Source organism: Odocoileus virginianus, chromosome 14 (genome assembly GCF_023699985.2).
Source record: "Odocoileus virginianus isolate 20LAN1187 ecotype Illinois chromosome 14, Ovbor_1.2, whole genome shotgun sequence".
In the NCBI taxonomy this organism is placed as follows: Eukaryota; Metazoa; Chordata; class Mammalia; order Artiodactyla; family Cervidae; genus Odocoileus; species Odocoileus virginianus.
Window position 1 is genome coordinate 3,868,155 of NC_069687.1, and position 19,167 is coordinate 3,887,321.

At 46.2% G+C, this 19,167-nt stretch overlaps 1 protein-coding gene across 1 annotated transcript in view; it reads left to right on the forward strand.

The window, feature by feature from the left end:
* ADAMTS16 (ADAM metallopeptidase with thrombospondin type 1 motif 16) overlaps positions 1 to 19,167 on the forward strand; it is a 176,828-nt gene that overhangs the window by 99,865 nt on the left and 57,796 nt on the right. Inside the window, exons 14-17 of the mRNA XM_070476448.1 lie at positions 888 to 1,018; positions 3,355 to 3,478; positions 3,875 to 4,119; positions 6,342 to 6,480. Coding sequence (XP_070332549.1) covers positions 888 to 1,018; positions 3,355 to 3,478; positions 3,875 to 4,119; positions 6,342 to 6,480 — 639 coding nt within the window. The remainder of the gene's footprint in view (positions 1 to 887; positions 1,019 to 3,354; positions 3,479 to 3,874; positions 4,120 to 6,341; positions 6,481 to 19,167) is intronic.

The window sequence follows — 19,167 nt, forward strand, 5'->3', positions numbered from 1 at the left end:
TCCTAGTCTTCAGTAAATACGTTCATTGATCATTGAAACACATATTAAATTTGATTCTTAGAATTATTCAGTCAGTTCTCTTATCCTGCACAGTAACATATTTGTATATGAGCCCTGGGCCAATGAAAACTCCTAAGGCAGATAAAGATTTGTTATCAACTGTTCCCTTCTTTACTGAGAAGAGAACAAAAGGAAAAAAAAATTCTACAAAAGTTTGTATTAGCCATATAAATCATAAATCCTTGAAATGGATTACTGAGAGAGGGTGTGAACTTGATCTTCCAATCTTAAGTACATAATGAGATCTATATTCTCCATATGACAATATTTTTGGCAATTCATTATATTTATTAAGAAAAACCAATATTCTTTGGAGATTTCATCCAAAAGTTATTCCCTTTATCAGTTTAAAAATGTTATGTGTTTTAGTAAATGTAGTAGCTATTAAGAAATTTTGTGATTATTTAAATTATTTTATTGTACTTTATTTGTAAGAATTTTGTATATTGCTGCAAAATGGCAGTGTTTTTTTTGCATTTCTACACAGATCAGTTTATCATACTAGTAAAATAGTTGAACAGTAATGTAGTTCAAGTCAACAAATGTTTATTGAATGCCTGCTATGTGCCAACCACTGTGTATAGAACGAGGATCAATAAAGGACACAGTAGAGTAAAAATTAGTAGTGAAGCTTTAAAAAATAATTTAAAAATGAAGGGGAAAACAAAGCTGAAAGAGGCAATTTTTAAAATGTCTTTGCTATGTATTATTGTATGTGAGTTTTTATGGGCAAAAAAAGAAAAAAAAGTCTATAACATTTAGAGCAAAAAGTGATCAGAGCTTAAGTATCTTTCTTATTTGTGTTTGTGTGTGTATTTCTTTTTAAGATCAGGACTTCTGCAAACTCTACTGTATCGCAGAAGGATTTGATTTCTTCTTTTCTTTGTCAAATAAAGTCACAGATGGGACTCCATGCTCGGAGGATAGCCGTAATGTTTGTATAGATGGGATATGTGAGGTAATAATGATCATTCATTCGTTCAACAAACATCTCCCAACAGTCCGCTTTGTGCCAGGCATCCTGTAAGGGGCTAGGGAGACCAGACACCTAAAACCACACCCTTTCCCTCCCCGTCGCAGCCCAGAGAGAAAGCCAGATGAACACAGAAGGAGGCCGTGTGGCAGTGGAGGTGTGTGCAGGGCTCAGAGGGAGGGCAAACTGCTTCTCAGATGAGGGGACCTGGGAAACTCGCAGGGCCGCTGGGGAGAGGAGCTAGGTCGGGAAGCGGGGAGGGGAAGCCGGTGGTGCAGGAATCACGGGCTGCAGGAATGGTTCAGTGGTCAGAGAACGAGGAGGCAGGCAGGAGCTGGGGGATGCTGAGGGTGGTGAGTGGAGGAGGAGGAGCTCGCAAAGGGCCGTTTGCTGCCGGAAGACTCGGGTGGTTTTATCCTCACGTCCCCGTGGAAGGCACTGTGACTGCGGACCGGCAGAGTCGCAGCATCAGACGGCAGTCACCGGGCGGTGGCATCAGAGTGAGTGAAGCCAGGGACAGCTTAGAGCCAGGGGCCCCTGCATCGCTCTGGCGGGGTCTCGGGAAGATCACAGCCTCACTTCTGCTGGAGGGGACTCAGGGCGCGGGCTGGGAAACGGGCTGCTGCGTGGACCCAAAGCTCTGAGCTTCTCGCCACGCGCAGAAGTGAGATGTGGGACGTTCTGTTACATTAATACGCAAAGGGAGGGGGCTATGTGCAATGACAAATACCGGGCTTTTCAGGGAAGTGACTCAATGTCTGTATTCAGTGGAGTCCAAAGACCTTGGTCCCAGATCTGATTTTCTCTAAAAGTGTAAACCGTGGCTCCGGTAAAGTTGAACCAGCACTATGAGGTTAGATTAAAGCAGCACACACACGGATTCCCTGGGGGCTCAGACGGTAAAGAATCCCCCTGCAGTGCGGGAGACCTGGGTTCCATCCTTGGGTGGGGAGGATCCCCAGGAGAAGGGAATGGCAACCCACTCCAGTGCTCTTGCCTGGAGAACCCCATGGACAGAGGAGCCCAGCAGGTTACAGTCCACGGGATCACAAAGAGGCAGACACCAGACACAACTGAGTGACTAACACACACACACACTCACACACACTCTCGCATACACACACACTCACATACACACACATACACACTCACACTCATACACACTCACACTCACATTCACACCCACCCACACACACCCACATACTCACATACACACTCATACACTCACACACACATACACTCACATACACACACTCACACACATACACACTCATACACACTCACCCACACACACACTCACACACACACTCACACACACTCACACACACAGTCACACACACAGACACACACACACTGTTCAGATCTCTCAGCTTTAAAATGCTCAGTCTCCACCCACCGTGTCTGATTACCAGTCAATTTGTTAAATGTTTCATTTTTCTTATGCATTCTTAGTGATACAGTGTCACAATCCCTTATTTGTAATTCTAAAATCCAAAAAGCTGCAAAATGGATAATTTATTTGGCTGTAAAATATAAGGTAACTTGAATTTGTTTGCAAAGCTGCCTTGAACTGAGGAGACTGTCTTCAGTTATGTTTATCCCACTCAGTGTGTGAGTTTTAGAAACATCATCGATGTCCCCACATCTTATGTATAATATGCTAGTTACCTTCCTGCAGTCCAAGAACCCAGAGTTCTGAAGTGCATCTGGCCCTGGGATTTTAAACAAGGGATTGTGGACCCTGGTTACTTAATTTCTGAATGGATTTTTTTTTTTTTTAACCTAGGTAGCCTATATCCTTTGTTAGGAAATGTAAGACTAGCAAGCGTCATAGAATCTATAAAGAGCTGCTAAAATTCTAAGACCGTAGCCAAACATGCTATAATTTACAGCTGGGAATAATTGTCCCATGGTCTACATTCCTTCTTTGTCTCTACACAAGATGATTCAGAAGCACGAGGTGAATTCCAATGGACCCTTGTGAGGCCCCTTCGCTTGTCATTTGTGCTTAATGCTTCACGTCGGGCTGAAATTCACCCACATCTCCCACAAGACAATCCGATAGGTGTAATTCAGGGCTTCAGACAGGACAGTCGAGTAGCAATGCCAAAGAGGACAGGCTGTGTTTGCCGCGAGAAGGCCTCCTCCTCCGGACGGAAGCATAGCCTGACAGTCTCACAGTGCACATACTGGGTATCCAATAAATATTTGTTAACTCTCCCGTGTTGGTGAAACTTTTCAGCTCTATGGGAAACGGTTTGTGACTTCGCTCCTATTGTCTTTTCTTTCATGAATGACCCGTGACCTCGTGGGTCCCACAGAAAGTGGGATGTGACGACATCCTGGGGTCCGATGCTACAGAAGATGCCTGTGGCGTGTGCCGGGGCAATAACTCCAGCTGCACGGCGCACAAGGGCCTCTACGCCAAGCAGCACCGCGCCAACCGTGAGTCCGCCCGCGGGGTCCGCCCGCCCGCTGAGCAGAGATGGAAAGGGGCCCTCGGTGGGAAGGAGCGGGGTGTAATGAGAATAGCCAATAGGCAGAGAGCCCTATGTGACTCCTGGCCTGCTTTGCTTCTCAGACCTTCTGTTTTGGTTAGAAGCGGTTGCTGGGTTATTTCAATTAAAGCGGTTCTTAGAAACCATGAATATTACAATAATTCTGCTCCAATTAAAAAAAAAAAACAATTCCTTTATAGGATTCATGGAACTGGATGGCCAAATTAGACCTCCAGGTTCCAAACTCTGATCCCCAAGGGCTGGTCACAGAGAGCCGCGGGCACTGGGGTTGGCCCTGCGCTGCTGAAACACCGCCCTCTCCCCTCCGGTTTCCTCTGCTCAGAGTATTACCAGGTGGTCACCATTCCCTCCGGAGCCCGGAGCATCCGCATCTATGAAACGAATATATCTACCTCCTACATTTCTGTGCGAAATGCACTCAAAAAGTACTACCTGAACGGACGCTGGGCGGTGGACTGGCCCGGCCAGTACAAGTTTTCAGGAACCACCTTTGACTACAGACGTTCCCACAAGGAGCCTGAGAGCTTAACCTCTCCTGGACCAACCAACGAAACCCTGATCGTGGAGGTAAACCCCAGCCTCTTACTCTCAGGGCTCGGACGGGGGCGGTCTTGGGGCATTCCTGTAGGTTCCAGGCTATGTTGGCGAAGTATCACATCCACAGAAAATTGTTTGCAGTTAGATAGTGTCTCGGAAACAAGACTAATCTGTGCACAGACTGAGTGGGCCAGTGGACCACTCGTCTTTGTCTCTAGACGCGTGATGAGATGTGTAAGGGCACACATCCTGCAGTCCTGGGTTTCCATCTTTATTAGTGGATTGTGACCTAAGCCTGCTTCTCTCCTTAAGCTCTGCGGCTGTGAGAAGCGGCCGCTGTGGGTGGCTCTGTCTGTGCCTGTGTTTAGGACGGGATCAGGATTCTCCCAAGTCCAGTGGAAACAGGAGTGAGCTGAGAACCCACCGCCAGGCAGGGGGCTGCACACTCGGCTCCTACACAAGCCCCTCTGTGCTCTACCCAAGACAGCACAGGCTCATGAGATACGTGTGAGCAACTTCTAGCGACATAATTCATCCCCCTGGGACCAGGCAGATGGTGGCAATACACAGCGGACACGCTAATTTCATACATCTTTACGTTTCTGTGCACATTTAAAGGAAAAACTTGGTTCAGAAGTTGCCCCCTCAGCCTGCACCTGTGTGTGCAGCTGTGAACCCCCCAGGTGCCCTCCACCTGCGGCGTGGGCCTGGCAGCTCCGTCCTGCTGTCCTTGCGTCATCCTGAGAGATGCCTCATCTCCACACGTCCCACCTCCATCTCCCCTCTCGATCTGGGACTGCTCCCACCTCCCCTTCATAGACGTGTTCACCCTGGATTCCTGCCTTGGTTATTTCTCTCCCGTCATCTGAGGCTTTTTTTTTTTTCATTTTTAGCTTTAATGCGCCTGTGTGCTCAGTCGTGTCTGACTCGTTGGGACCCCACGGACGTAGCCCACCAGGTTCCTCTGTCCATGGGGTTTCCCAGGCAAGAGTACTGGAGTGGGGTGCCATTTCCTCCTCCAGGGGATCTTCCTGACCCAGAGATTAAACCTCATCTCCTGCATTGGCAGGCAGGTTCTTTACCTGGGAAGCCCCTTTTAGCTTTAACACTCAGGTCAGGGTTGAAAGTGATCGAGGCTTACTGGGAACCCATTTCCTAATTCAGGATGTCCGGTGGAAGAGCAGATCTAAAGCCTGCAGTGCGGCCACCTGTCCAGGGCTTATCCCTGTCCTACAGCATCTTCCCCAACTAGACTTGAGCTGTGTTGTCGGGGATGGGACTGTGTTGCTGGGGAGTCAGGGAAGGTCCAATGACTTCATCCACTGGACCTTCCCATTAAGAAGCAGTGAAGGCTTCAGAAACTGGGTTTCTAGTAACAGGCTAATGGTGAGGTCCCCCCCCCCTGAAAAAAAAGCCTCTCATTGAGATCAAGGAATCAGATACCTTTAAGAAGAAAAGGTAATTGGTCCATGTGGTTGGGTTTCCAGCTAGGAAGTGAAGAATTCAAGTGTGAATTCGTGTGCTAAGCATGGCTCACAGGTGTGCCTAGCCTGAGAAGGCATCTTTCCTCCTGGGCCCACACGGGACATGTCAGTAAGCAGAACATTTCTGCATCCTGTCACCAGAGGAAGGACTCAGAGTTAGCTCCCATCCTGCAGAGAAGAGATGCACTCGATTGTTGGTTGTTTGGAACTCACTCGGAATTGTGAAGGTGCTTTTTAGGTATCACTTTCTGATTTGCTCAGCTGGGGAGGATGGCTGGGGCTCGCTTGCCAAGAAACACCCAGGGAAAGAACCAGATGCCTTTGTTAGTTTGCAAAGACTATGCAGGGAATACTGCATACAGCAAAAAGAATCAAATGTCTGTGTATTTTTATAGATGTATTTGAGTCTAGTTTAATATTACAATCATCTTTTTATTGACATAACTAATGTTTCAAGAGCTTAAAACAAGTTACCTTCTATATGTTGGTACTGTGCTGTGCTTAGTTGCTCGGTCATGTCTGACTCTTTGTGACCCCATGGACTATAGCCTGCCAGGCTCCCCTGTCTATGGGGGTTCTCCAGGCAAGAATACTGGAGTGGGTTTCCATGCCTTCCTCCAGTGGATCTTCCCAGCTCAGGGATCGAACCCAGGTCTCCCACACTGCAGGCAGATTCTTTACCAGCTGAGTCATCAGGGAATCCCAAGTTACCTACTCTATATTGGTCCTGCTATAACTCATTTTCTCTTTCCCTTTTTCATTTTGTAGCTTCTGTTTCAGGGAAGGAACCCAGGCATTGCCTGGGAATACTCCATGCCAAGGTCGGGGGTTGAGAAGAAGCTTGGAGCCCAGCCCAGCTACACGTGGGCAACCATCCGCTCCGAGTGCTCTGCCTCCTGTGGAGGAGGTAAGTCACATCCCACCGTTGACCTAGTGATGGGCACAGAGGTGCCAGGCATCTTCGGGCCATGGGACACACTGCTCCGGTCTTCAACACCTAGCACTGGTCTTCTTAACATGCCCTAGTCCCCATCACATCCCCTGGTCCCCGTCACACACTCTGGTCCTCATCACATACCCTGGTCCTGGTCCCCATCACATACCCTGGTCCTGGTCCCCATCACACGCCCTGGTCCCCATCACATGCCCTGGTCCTGGTCCCATTACACACCCTGGTTCCCATCACACGCCCTGGTCCCCATCACATGCCCTGATCCTCATCACGCTATACCGGCCCTCATCTTGTGCTGATGAGGAGCCCAGGGCTCCTTAACTCTTCCAGAGGCAGAGTGTCTGAGCAGTGGTCGCAAGTGTCCCTTGAGAACTTGGGCTCCCTTGTCTAATTCAGCTGTGTCCACATGTGCCTTTAAAGTTTAGTGAATTGGATTCTGCTTTTTGTCTAGTATAAGATTTTTTAAAAGGTAATTTTGTTATTTGAAATCATTCAGATGAAAGCCACTCAAATTATTATATATTTCTTGTTGATGATGAGAAATAGAAACCTTTGTGGAAATGAGTGATACAGAGTGAGGATTTTTTTATTAAATGGTGGTAGTGTCATTGCCAGGTTATGTCCAACTCTTGCGACCCCATGGACGGTAGCCTGTCAGGCTTCCCTGAGCATGGGATTCTCTAGGCAAGAATACAAGAGTGGGTTGCCATTTCCATCCCCAGGGGATCTTCCCAACCCAGAGTTCGAGCTTGGATCTCCTGCATTGCAGGCAGATTCTTTACTTACTGAGCTACGAGGGAAGCCCTTTATCAAATGGTCTTATTCAAACATTTTATTGGAAAGAAATTTGCTATAAAGTCATATGCTTACATTCACTAAGAAATTTTAAGAATTGCATGAAAGAGTCAGTAAAAATGACAAAAAACAACATGTCAAAAAGAAGAATTTCATTTGACAGTAGATGAGTTTGTCATCTTAATACCTTAAGAATTTTCAGCCCATGACTAAGTTGAATAAGCTAGTTCACTGGGGAGATATTTTCAGCTAGAGCCACTTTGTGCTATCTGGGAAAGGGTGGAGAATAAATACTTCCAAATTTTAGAAACAAAATATAAGTTCTACCTGATATTGAAAAACAGACATGTTTCCATATGGACAAATGGCTTTCAGCTTTGTACATTCCAGGTTTTAATAATTAAGAAGTTAATCTAGACAGTACTGTAAATTTAAGTATGTGCTGTGTGCTTAGTCGCTTGGTCGTGTCCAGCTCCTTAGGACCCCGTGGACTGTAGCCCACTAGGTTCCCCTGTCCATGGACTTTTCCAGGCAAGAATATTGCAGTGGGTTGCCATGCCCTCTTCCAGGGAATCTTCCCAACCCAGGGATCAAACCCAGGTCTCCTGCATTGCAGGCAGATTCTTTGCCATCTAAGCCACCAGGGAAGTCCAAGAATCCTGGAGTGGGGAGCCTGTCCCTTCTCCAGGGGGTCTTCCCGACCCAGGAATCGAACTGGGGTCTCCTGCATTGCCGGCAGATTCTTTACCAGCTGGGCTACAAGGGAAGCCCAAGAATCCTGGAGTGGGGAGCCTGTCCCTTCTCCAGCGGATCTTCCAGACCCAGGAATTGAACTGGGGTCTCCTGCATTGCCGGCAGATTCTTTACCAGCTGGGCTACAAGGGAAGCCCATGTATTTAAGTATAATAGGACACAAATGTGAATTTTATAAAGTAAGAATATAATGAATTAATAAGGAAAAAAGTGAACTCATGTCTTCTTAATAATTGCTTTAAATCAATAAGTGGAAGGAAACACAGGAAAATTGAACAATAAAAAAATAAGTCTGAAAAGTTAACACCATGTACTTGATATGTATTTATTCTTCTCATTAAAAATAAAGTGTTCAAATCCTATTTAAATTCTGATGTTTAGGAGCTTTATAAGGTAAAATAGAATCACCTTCTGTAATGCAGGCTAGCAGCAAATGACCCTAAAGGCAACCAGAGAAAATGTGGGATGTCCTGCTCTGCTGAGGGACCCACACCAGCTCTCATTTTACTCCATTCGGGAAATAAAGCAAAACAGGCCGTACTCATGGGCATCCCATGTATGGTTTGTTTATTACTCTCTAATCCCATTTATTCCCCTTCCCTTTCTCTTCTGATCTTACAGCCATCCCCTGCGAGTCTCTGCTCCCTACTGGATGCATTTGATTTTATCTGTTCCTACTTAGGATTATCTAACAGTGTTTGATTAAATAGTAAACCACAAAGCCTTCTATTTGTGTAAGGACAATTTTCAGATGCGTCCTTGTAGATTTTCATGTGGCAAAAAGAGTGCAGCGAGTCACGTGGCGGCATCTGTGAGGACGGCAGGTCCCTGAGTGTGTTTCATCAGCGCTTCTCTCCGTGGCTTCCCCGGGAGAGCCAGGCATGCAGAGGACGCTGGGTTTCCTCAGCTCTGACCACGTGGCCCGTCTCAGTAGCCTGAAACACTCCAGCAGATGCTCAGCACACGTGCATATCGCCAAAGTACACCTAAGGAATAGTTCTCAGCTTGAGGTTTCTAGAGGAAATCAATCAACCCAAGACCCATCCCCTAATGATTTGCCTAAAGAATTGTGTTATCGAGTCAGTGAGTGGGTGTTTATTTTTAACTTCGATGGAAAATTCATGGGAAATCAAGGTTTCTCAATTCAACAGCTGGGAGGGATGAGGAACCCCATCCTTTATCATCACCTGTGTAGGATGGGGCTCTTTTATACAGTCTTCCAGTGGAAATGTCAAGGCCATGCAGCTCCAAAGACTCAGGGCCTAATCAAGAGCATCTTAATTTTTTTTTAATTGAATTATAGTTAATTTGCGATTTTGCGTTAGTTTCAGGTGTACAGCAAAGTGATTCAGTGTTTTATATAAATATATATATATGAATAACATATGCATTGAATAATATACATTTATTTATAACTGAATATACTGTGCTATATTGAATTTACCTGTTGATTATCTTTCTTATGTATAGTGTGTGTATCTGTTAACCCCAAACTCCTAACTTTTCTCTCCTCCCCTTCCCTCTCTGGTAGTGGCGAGTTTGTTTTCTATGTCTGTGAGTCTCTTTCTGTTTTGTAAATAAGTTCGTTTGTAGCGTTTTTTTTAGATGCTATGTGTAACTGATCCCATATGGTATTGGTCTTTCTCTTTCTGACTGACTTAGTATATCACCCCCAGGTTCATCCCTGTAGCTGCATTGCCATTATTTCATTCTTTTTATGGCTGAGTAGTATTCCATTGTGTCGAGATACCATACCTTTACCCATTCACCTTAGGTTGCCTCGGTGTCTTGACTGTTGTAGACAGTGCTGCTGTGGACAATGGGGTGCAGGTATCTTCTTGAATTAGTTTTATCTGCAGTGGGAGCTTGTGTAACTCTGCTTTTAGTTTTTTTAAGGAACCTCCAAACTGTTCTCCATAGTAGCTGCACCCATTTATATTCCCACACCCTCTCCAGCATTATTTTTTGTAGACTTTCTGATGATGGCCATTTTGACCAGTGTGAGATAATACCTCATTGTAGTTTTGATTTGCATTTCTCTAGTAATCAGCAGTGTTGAGCGTCTTTTCATGTACTTTCAGGCCATCTGTGTATCTTCTTTGGAAAAGTGTCTGTTTAGATCTGCTCCCCACCTTTTGATTGGGTTGTTTGTTTCTTTGACTTTGTGCTGTGTGAGCTGTTTGTATATTTTGGAAATTAATCCCTTATTGGCTGCTTGGTTTCCAGATATTTCCCCCGTTCTATAGGTTGTCGTTTCGTTTTAGTTAGGGTTTCCTCTGCTGTGCAGAAGCTTTTAAGTTTAATTAGGTCAAATTTGTTAATTTTTATTTTTATTTGCGTTACTCTAGGAAACAGATCCAGAAAATATTGGTGCCATTTATGTCAAAGGTTGTCTTGCCTATGTTTTATTCTAGGAGTTTTGTAGATTCTGGTCTTACATTTAGGTCTTTAGTCCATTTTGACCTTATATTTGTATATGTGTTAGCGAATGTTCTAATTTCATTCTCTTACCTGGGAAAATTGTAGCTGTCCAGTTTTCCCAGAACCACTTATTGAAGAGTCATTTTTTCTCCATAGGTACTCTTGCCTATTTTGTCATAGATTAATAGAGCATAAGTAGGTGGGTTTAAGGAAATGTCACTGATTAAATCCTATTGCCTTGAAGTGGACCCTCCCATATTTTCCTAAAAGGAGAGGACCACAACTTCACCCTCCCTTCTCTCACTCTTTCCTTTCTTGCATCCCCCAGGATTAGTCTATTTTCTGTACAAACAAGATGAAAATAAGAAACACACAGTGTAGTTAACTGGGCGCCTACCGTGTCCTGTCGTTTGCCTGGTCTTGTGGCAATTCAATTCAATTCAGTTGCTTCAGTCGTGTCTGACTCTTTGTGACCCCATGGACTGCGGCAGGCCAGGCCTCCCTGTCCATCACCAGCTCCCGGAGTTTACCCAAACTCATATCCATTGAGTTGGTGATGCCATCCAACCATCTCATCCTCTGTCATCCCCTTCTCCTCCTGCCTTCAATCTTTCCAGCATCAGGGTCTTTTCCAATGAGTCAGTTCTTCGCATCAGGTGGCCAAAGGATTGGAGTTTCAGCTTTAGCATCAGTCCTTCCAATGAATCTTCAGGACTGATTTCCTTCCTCAGCAGGGCTTAAAAACAGAAAGACCCCACCTGGAGGCAGCCAGATCAGGTTCAGGTCTAGGTTTTGTTTTATCAGCATCATATTTTATGTTTTGAAGATTTCCACTTGCCTAGGCCTCTTCGTAACCTAGATTAGAAACTCTTGAAGCATGCTTTACTGAGTTTTCTTCCTGACTTTAACGTCTACAAGCTGGGGAAACAGCTAGTGAACGAGTGAACAGGGAGAAGACCCCTGGGAAAGCCCCCAGCCCTGGTTTCATTCTGGAAACATCACCTGGCCTCTGTAAAGAAAGGACGTTCCCATCCCTGACCTGTTCTCATGGGCCATTTCTCTTTAGAAATCGAGATTTCCTTCAGGCCCAAGGCAGGTCGTGCCTCCCATCTTTTCTGACAGCGTCCTCTGCTCATTTTTTTTCCCTTCCCACTCACTTTTGTGACGTAACCATGGGATTTTATTTCAGTAATCCTGCTTAGTAGTGCTTTGGCTGGACTCGCACTGGGGCACCGGTGAGGGGGTGATGCTAAGCCGAGAGTGTTTGAGGGGAGGATGCAGCTTAGCCGATTACGTGTGACTCTTAAGACAGGGACTTTCAGACACGGGAATGGCTTCACCACGCTCCTGTTTACAGTGTAAGGGCATCAGCTACTCCTCACAGTCACCTATGCTGCGGTTTTTAAAAATCAACCTCGGGGACTCCGTTGCCTCAGTGTATTTCAAACAGTAATGAATTTCAAACCACTGCTTTACTTTTACATGAAAAGGCTTATTCACATTTGGCTTATCAGTTCAGTCGCTGAGTTGTGTTCGACTCTTTGTGACCCCATGGACTACAGCTTGGCTTATAGTTACATTTAATCTCTCTGATATGTATCATGCAGTATCTGGGGATGATCATTTTTTCAAATGGGAATAACTCCTCTAATTTACAGTTAGCATTCCTCAGACAAATCCTAAGACTGACTTGTAAATCAAGCTCTCTCATACTTTTCCAGCAATGTTCTCATCATCATCTGCAGATATTTCTAGGGCTTAAAATTTAATTTTAGTGATGAGGTTTAGAAAATAGAATAAAATTGCGTATTGGGAACCTTGCCTTTGTTTTGCTGATATGAAACCATTCATTCATTTATCCATTCACTGTCCAGTCAGCAAATGTTTGTGAGTATCAGTCTGAACCTCAAACTCTTTTACATCAAGTGGGGAAAAAGTAGAGACCTTTGCTTGCTCTTCTCTGTCTCTGAACTGGATGATGAAGCACCGGTGTGATTTTTCTTGTTCAGTTACTAAGTCATGTCCAACTCTTGTGTGACCCCATGGATTTTGTCCATGGGGATTTCCCAGGCAAAAATCCTGGAGTGGGTTGCCATTTCTTTCTCCAGGGGATCTTCCCAGAGCAGGGATCGAACTGATGTCTCCTGCATTGCCAGGCAGATTCTTTACATCTGAGTCACCAGGGAAGCCCCATAATGTAATTGTTACTTTACTTAAAAAGTATTGAGTGACTTACTAGCAATATGGCTAATTGAAACATGGTACCTCTATAAGGTACCTGATGCAAAGAACTGACTCATTGGAAAAGACCCTGATGCTGAGAAAGATTGAAGGCAGGAGGAAAAGGGGACGACAGAGGATGAGATAGTTGGATGACTCTATGGACATGAGTTTGAGCAAGCTCCAGGAGTTGGTGATGGACAGGGAAGCCTGGCGTGCTGCAGTCCATGGGGTCACAAAGAGTCAGACACGACTGAATGACTGAACTGAACTGAACCTCTATGGCATGGGGCATTTTTGTTCTTCCTTAAATGTGTAAGACACCACACTGAGTTCTGAGTCTGTAAAGAGGAATCATGTAGACTGGCCCTGTCCCCCAAAACATGCAGTCTGCATATCCACATGTGTCACCTGCCATGTGCAGGGGTGCATGAGAGCTCCGAGTCCCGGAGCCTGGCGCAGAGAGCGCTGGGTCAGCTGCGTTCTGAGCTTCTGCAGTCAGAGGTGGAGACCTGGGGCAGCTTTTGAACATCAGCCATTCATACTCTTCCTCTAACTGGCTAAAAACCATCTTTTTCACAGGAACTCCTTCAAATTAGATCTTCGCCATCCATGCATTTAGAACATCCTTACATGCTTTGAGTCTTAAAGTAAACATCCTTTTTACTTTTTTAAACTTTAAAGGCTTGAGCTTGTCCTTCTAGGTCCCAGAGATCAACTGAAATGATTCTGGCTTTTTCCTCCCTGTGTTGGGTCACCTTTGAGCCAAACTAATGAAACCACTTCTGTCTCTTTACCTGAGACCCTGAGAAGTTGCAAAGTGCATCCTCCCTTTAGCGCTCTTACCCACCAGAAAAGCAAAGGAGAGGAACCCAACATTCATCCCTGGACAGGGACCTCTGTCCTCAGGGGCCATCTGTGATGTCCACCCCATCCATCTCTTGGAGCACCCTCAAAGGTGCAGGGTAAGATGAAGAAGCCCAGCTCATCCCAAGGAGCAAGAATTCTTCCTTTCCCAGAGTCTCCCAGTCCTGCAAAGCCCCCTCCTCTGGGGCACTGGGACCTGTCCAAGGTCTAGTCCCTCACACACGCCCATGGTGGTCAGGTGGTCATGACCGCCTCCCTCCATCCTACTGCCATGGGTGTGTGGGGTGTGTGTGTGTGTGTGGTGTGTGTGTGTGTGTGCGCGCGCGCGCACTTCTGTGGATTTCAAGTCCTGCTGCCCACGTCTCAGTTAACCAAACTTGGAACCTTAAAGATGGGGAATGCCTGCCAACAACAAGATGAGCGGCGTGTCCTACTGTCATTTTGGATCAGCCAGTGCTGTCAGGGAACTCAGATATTGGGCCAGTTTCTTGTCAATCAGAACAGACACGAGGATGTCACGGGCCATCCATAAATTGCAGTCATCACCATCCTCCAAGCTCGGGTGCCCATTCGGGTGCCATAAGCCTGGTGTGATCATGCTGGGAAAGCTGCCACTCAGGCATACACAGGAATAACTTAGACTCTGAGGTCAGCTCCCAGGAGTTCACCTACTCCGCTTTCCTGGAGTTACCAACCCTCTTTCACCTTCAAGGTTCTTCTGTACACAGACACCACATGTCCATACGGTATCTAGCGCCTGCCCTAGACTTGATGCATGCTTCTCGTGAAAGCACATGCTTTGTTTGTGGAATATCTTTCAGTTTCCTGGGTAGTTTTGCTTACAGGATTGGCTTCCTGTAAGGCTCCTTGCCTTTATAAAAGAAGGCTAAGACTTTTGGAAACAGCTGTAAATCATTCTGTCATTAGAATGACTGAAAACTTAGGGATTCTTTGATATAATCACCGTCTTTAAGACTGAATACTCTTCTTCCAGATACTTTGGCAAAGTATGAAGATTCTAAAATGATTTCCAAAGAGCTGGCCAGAGCTGGTTTCTGTAGAAAGATTAAGATAGAACTTCATCACTTTGCTCATTAAACTCACCACCTTCCATGGCCAGAGTTCAGCTTTGGGTTTTTCCCAGTTAAAGGATTATTCTGTCTTTTTTTATTTATTCTTTGAATTTTAACTCTGCTTCTCTCTTATCTATTAATATGGATCATTTTAGAAGGTTGGCCAGCTTGAGTCTAACATTCCTGTGGGCTTGCAGATTTTTCTTTCTGACAAATGGTTGAGAGATTGTAAGTACAGTTGAGAAATTGCTTTACAGCTGTGCCCTCGGTCAGAAAAATGAGACCTGAGTCTCTGTAAACATTCAGCCAGGTGGCTGATGAGACCTCATGCCACGTGAAACTCATCTGAAAACGTAATTATCTAAAACCTAGTGTAGAAATAGAACCCAGAAACCCTAAATACCATTGGGCATATGGCTGTCTATATTTTTATTTTCCCTGGATATTTAGATGCTTGAAAACAAAAGAAACATTTAAATTCACCTTTACATCTATTTTGTTTATATGGAAAATTAATTTTACGTTAGAACCTCGAGCATCCGTACCACACACAAGCAGATTTGACCTCCAGAATTCAGCATCCCAAGAAAAAAAAAAGAATTAAGCATCCCTTGGTGCGTGGCTGGACTTTTAGATTCCTGAGCATTTTCATGTGGGATAAAGCAGAGTGTTCCCAGGCTGAATCCCTATGAAAATCTCAGATCAACTCAAGTGCTCTGACTCGACCAGAGTTCCCGAGTCAGGAGTGTTTTCCTATCCTCATATCCAGGGCTTCCCAGGGGGCTCAGTGTAAAGAATCTGCCTGGCAGTGCCCGAGACACAGGAGGCAGGGGTTCGATCCCTGGGTCAGGAAGATCCCCCTGGAGGCGGAAACAGCAACCCACTCCAGGATTCTTGCTGGAGAAATCCCATGGACAGAGGAGCCTGCTGGGCTACGCTCCTTGGGGCCACAGAGAGCTGGACACAGCTGAAGTGACTGAGCACGCATGTCCATAAGCAACTGCCTCCCATCTGTCAGGACCTGCCATGACGCTCTTCACCCCGGGATGTGGGTGCTGGTGTGTGCCGTCTGCTCTCTGACGCCCGAGTGTCCCTAAGGACATGAGTTCAGTTAAGAGAATGTTGAAGGTAGCTGAGCCTTGCTATTTCCATTTTAATAGTCTAGGATTTGGGCATCACTGGCCCATCCCACTGGAGAAGGCAATGGCACCCCACTCCAGTACTCTTGCCTGGAAAATCCCATGGATGGAGGAGCCTGGTGGGCTGTGGTCCACGGGGTCGCTAAGAGTCGGACACGACTGAGCGACTTCACTTTCACTTTTCACTTTGATGCATTGGAGAAGGAAATGGCAACCCACTCCAGTGTTCTTGCCTGGAGAATCCCAGGGATGGGGGAGCCTGGTGGGCTGCCGTCTATGGGATCCCACTGAGTCGGACACTGAAGTGACTCAGCAGCAGCAGCAGGCCCATCCCATAAGCACCTGGCAGGTAATGTTTCATCCATTCACCTGTGTCTGTCCGCGTGAAGCGGGAGTGCCAGCAGCCTGAGGAGCCCTTGGGTGGCGAGAGTGCTGACTGACAGTCTGCCTGGGTTTCTGCACCTGAGAGCTGAGCGGCAGCCTGCCTTATTCTCCGTCTGACTTAATCTTGGTGAAAATGCAGAGACATTTCTCTTGAAAATGCAGGAATAGAGGTGAATGACTGCAGTGGGACTGAAAGGATTATTATTTTTTCTGTAGGCTCCCAGGCTGATCTCTGCATGGACATGGAAAAGTGTCCCGCAGAGGAAAGAATTTGTATGATGCGTCCTCACATCTCATGATTCCAACACACTCTCGTGTTGACCGATGACAGGATGTGTTTTTCTTTGGTGTTGATTTCTTCTGTTGCACTGGTTTCAATTTTGTAAGCTTTCTTGTCTGTTGCACTGGTTTCAATTTTGTAAGCTTTCTTGACGCACTGAGCGTCCGCTGGGTCTGAGGAAGGGCTTTTGCAGCTTCTCTGCACCTCTGGCAGGCTTTGCTCTGCTCCAGTGATCAGCTCTAGGAGGCGCTCAGGAAGCAGGCCAGGCCTCGGTCCCTGCCACCCCAAAGCCACCCTCAGCCTCCACGCCCAGGTGTTTGTCTTCACGGCTCGATCACACCTGGCGTGTGCACTTGCTGCTGTGTGTCTCTGTGGCTGAGACTCGGTGACGGTGATGGAGCGGTCTGGGGTGGTGGTCGTTGGTGATGTTTTCTGTGTGTTATCAGCTGCTGTGCGCTCAGAGTCTACACAGCCTAGGCACCGAGCACTGCTTTGTTGGAGGATGAACGCAAGACCTCGACCACTTTTTGATTTATAAACATGCGAGGGCACAGATGGAAATGAGGACGCAGGGTCAGCCGGCCACCTCCCCTCCATGGTGGCTTCCCCGGGGCCTCCTTATGCTTCTTGTGCTCCTGCTGCTGTGCGTGAAAGAGGGAGCGTGCCTGAAAGTGGATGGCTCAGAATTCAGATTTCATTACCTCCAGCCTTATACTCCGCTCCCCATGAAACAGAGTGTAAGAAATTGCCCTCCAGTGTGTGACGGGTTCTGAAGTTAGAAACTGTTATGAATCTCCTTCCTTCTCAAGAAAAAAATGAAACAAGAGGTTACAACTGCCACGTGTACCCATCACATTGGATAGAAAGACCAGGCCAGCAGGGGACCCGTCACACCGAGGCTGGAAGATGCAGCAGGGGGTTTGGCCAGACTGCCAGAGATCGAGTCCTGGCCCTTTAAGACACCTGACCTTGTGAGCTCCTTAACCTTTTACAGGCGAGTGAGCCCATCTGTAAAGTAGGATAATCATGCAATCAACCACATGGGGCTCCTTTAAGGGTTAGAGGGGAGAAAAACCTGTAAAGCTCTCACACTCCATCAGCCAAGTAAATGTCAGCTTCTCTTCTCTTCCCTTAGTGTTACAGCTTTGCTTAAGAAATTGCACTGCTTGAGTTACTAAACTCTTAAAGCCAGAGGAAATTCCACAATGACACTAGCCCCGTGGCCCCAGGCAAGGGTCCTCAGCATCACTTGAGAATCTGTTATAAATGCAAACTGCTGGGCGCCCCCCAGACCTGCTGAGTCAGAAGCCGTAGTGATAAGGATGGGCCAACAGACTGCGCTGTACTAAGAGCTCCTCGTGGTGAAGCACATTGAGAACCCCTGGTTTAGGGAGTCACTTCCAACTGTGTGTCTGCCGAGAGGACTTTTCCACACACATACTGTACGTGGAATCCACTGGCTAGGGCTTCTCCCCTGCTCAGGGACCCAGCAGCCCTCAGAGGCATCTGTGCAGTCCTTGGTATTCAGAAATACCAAGGGATGACCATTTTCCCAAGAGAAACTGGTTCTAAAAGCAGAGCAACAACTTCACTGAACACTGCAGTTAATTTTTAGATGTCAGTCAGAAGATTTCCCACCAGGGACTGTGATGGTCAAAGGTCCATGCTTTAATGCTCCTTGAGAGGTGAGTTAAGACAGGCTTTGTGGGATGAAAAAGCTGACTTGAAGCTCAACATTCCAGAAAACTAAGATCATGGCATCTGGTCCCATCACTTCCTGGGAAATAGAGAGAGAAAAAGTAGAAGCAGTGACAGATTTTATTTTCTTGGGCTCCAAAAATCACTGAGGACTGTGACTGCAGCCACAAAATGAAAAGATGCTTCCAAAGATGGAAAAAAAGCTATGACAAACTAGACAGTGTATTAAAAAGCAAAACCATCACTTTGCCAACAAAAAGGTTGGGCTAGTCAAAGCTATGGTTTTTCCAGTAGTCATGTACGGATGTGACAGTTGGACCATAAAGAAGGCTAAGCACCAAAGAATTGATGCTTTTGAATTGTGGTGCTGGAGAAGACTCTTGAGAGTCTTTTGGACAGCAAGGAAATCAAATCAGTCAATCCTAAAGGAAATGAACCCTGAATATTCATTGGAACGACTGATGCTGGAGCTGAAACTCCAATACTTTGTCCATCTGATGGGAAGAGCCGATTCATTGGAAAAGACCCTGATGCTGGGAAAGATGGAAGGTAAAAGGAGAAGGGGACAACAGAAGATGAAACTGTTAGATAGCATCACTGACTCAATGGACACTAATATGAGCAATCTCTGGGAGAAATGGAGGACAGAGGAGCCTGGCGTGCTGCAGTCCATGGGGTCGCAAAGAGTCAGACGCGACTTAGTGACTGAACAACAACAATAACAACAGTGGATGGGTGGGAGAACTGAAGACAAGAAATTTCCTGGAACACACCCAGGAAGCGAGCCTGGGGACCATTAGCAGCCCCTCTCCATATGCTTTTAATCATGGTGATTTTGTAAGAGGAGGGAAGCCGTGCCTGCTAACAGAGCTCAAGCCCTGCTGAGCTTTATAGATTATAGATTAAAGGTAGCACTTTAACTGCCTTAATAGATTGGAAGCCAGACCCATTGTGGAGTCCTGCTGTAATAGGTTCCATATGTTTCTGCGCCAGCTTGCTTCTGCACATACAC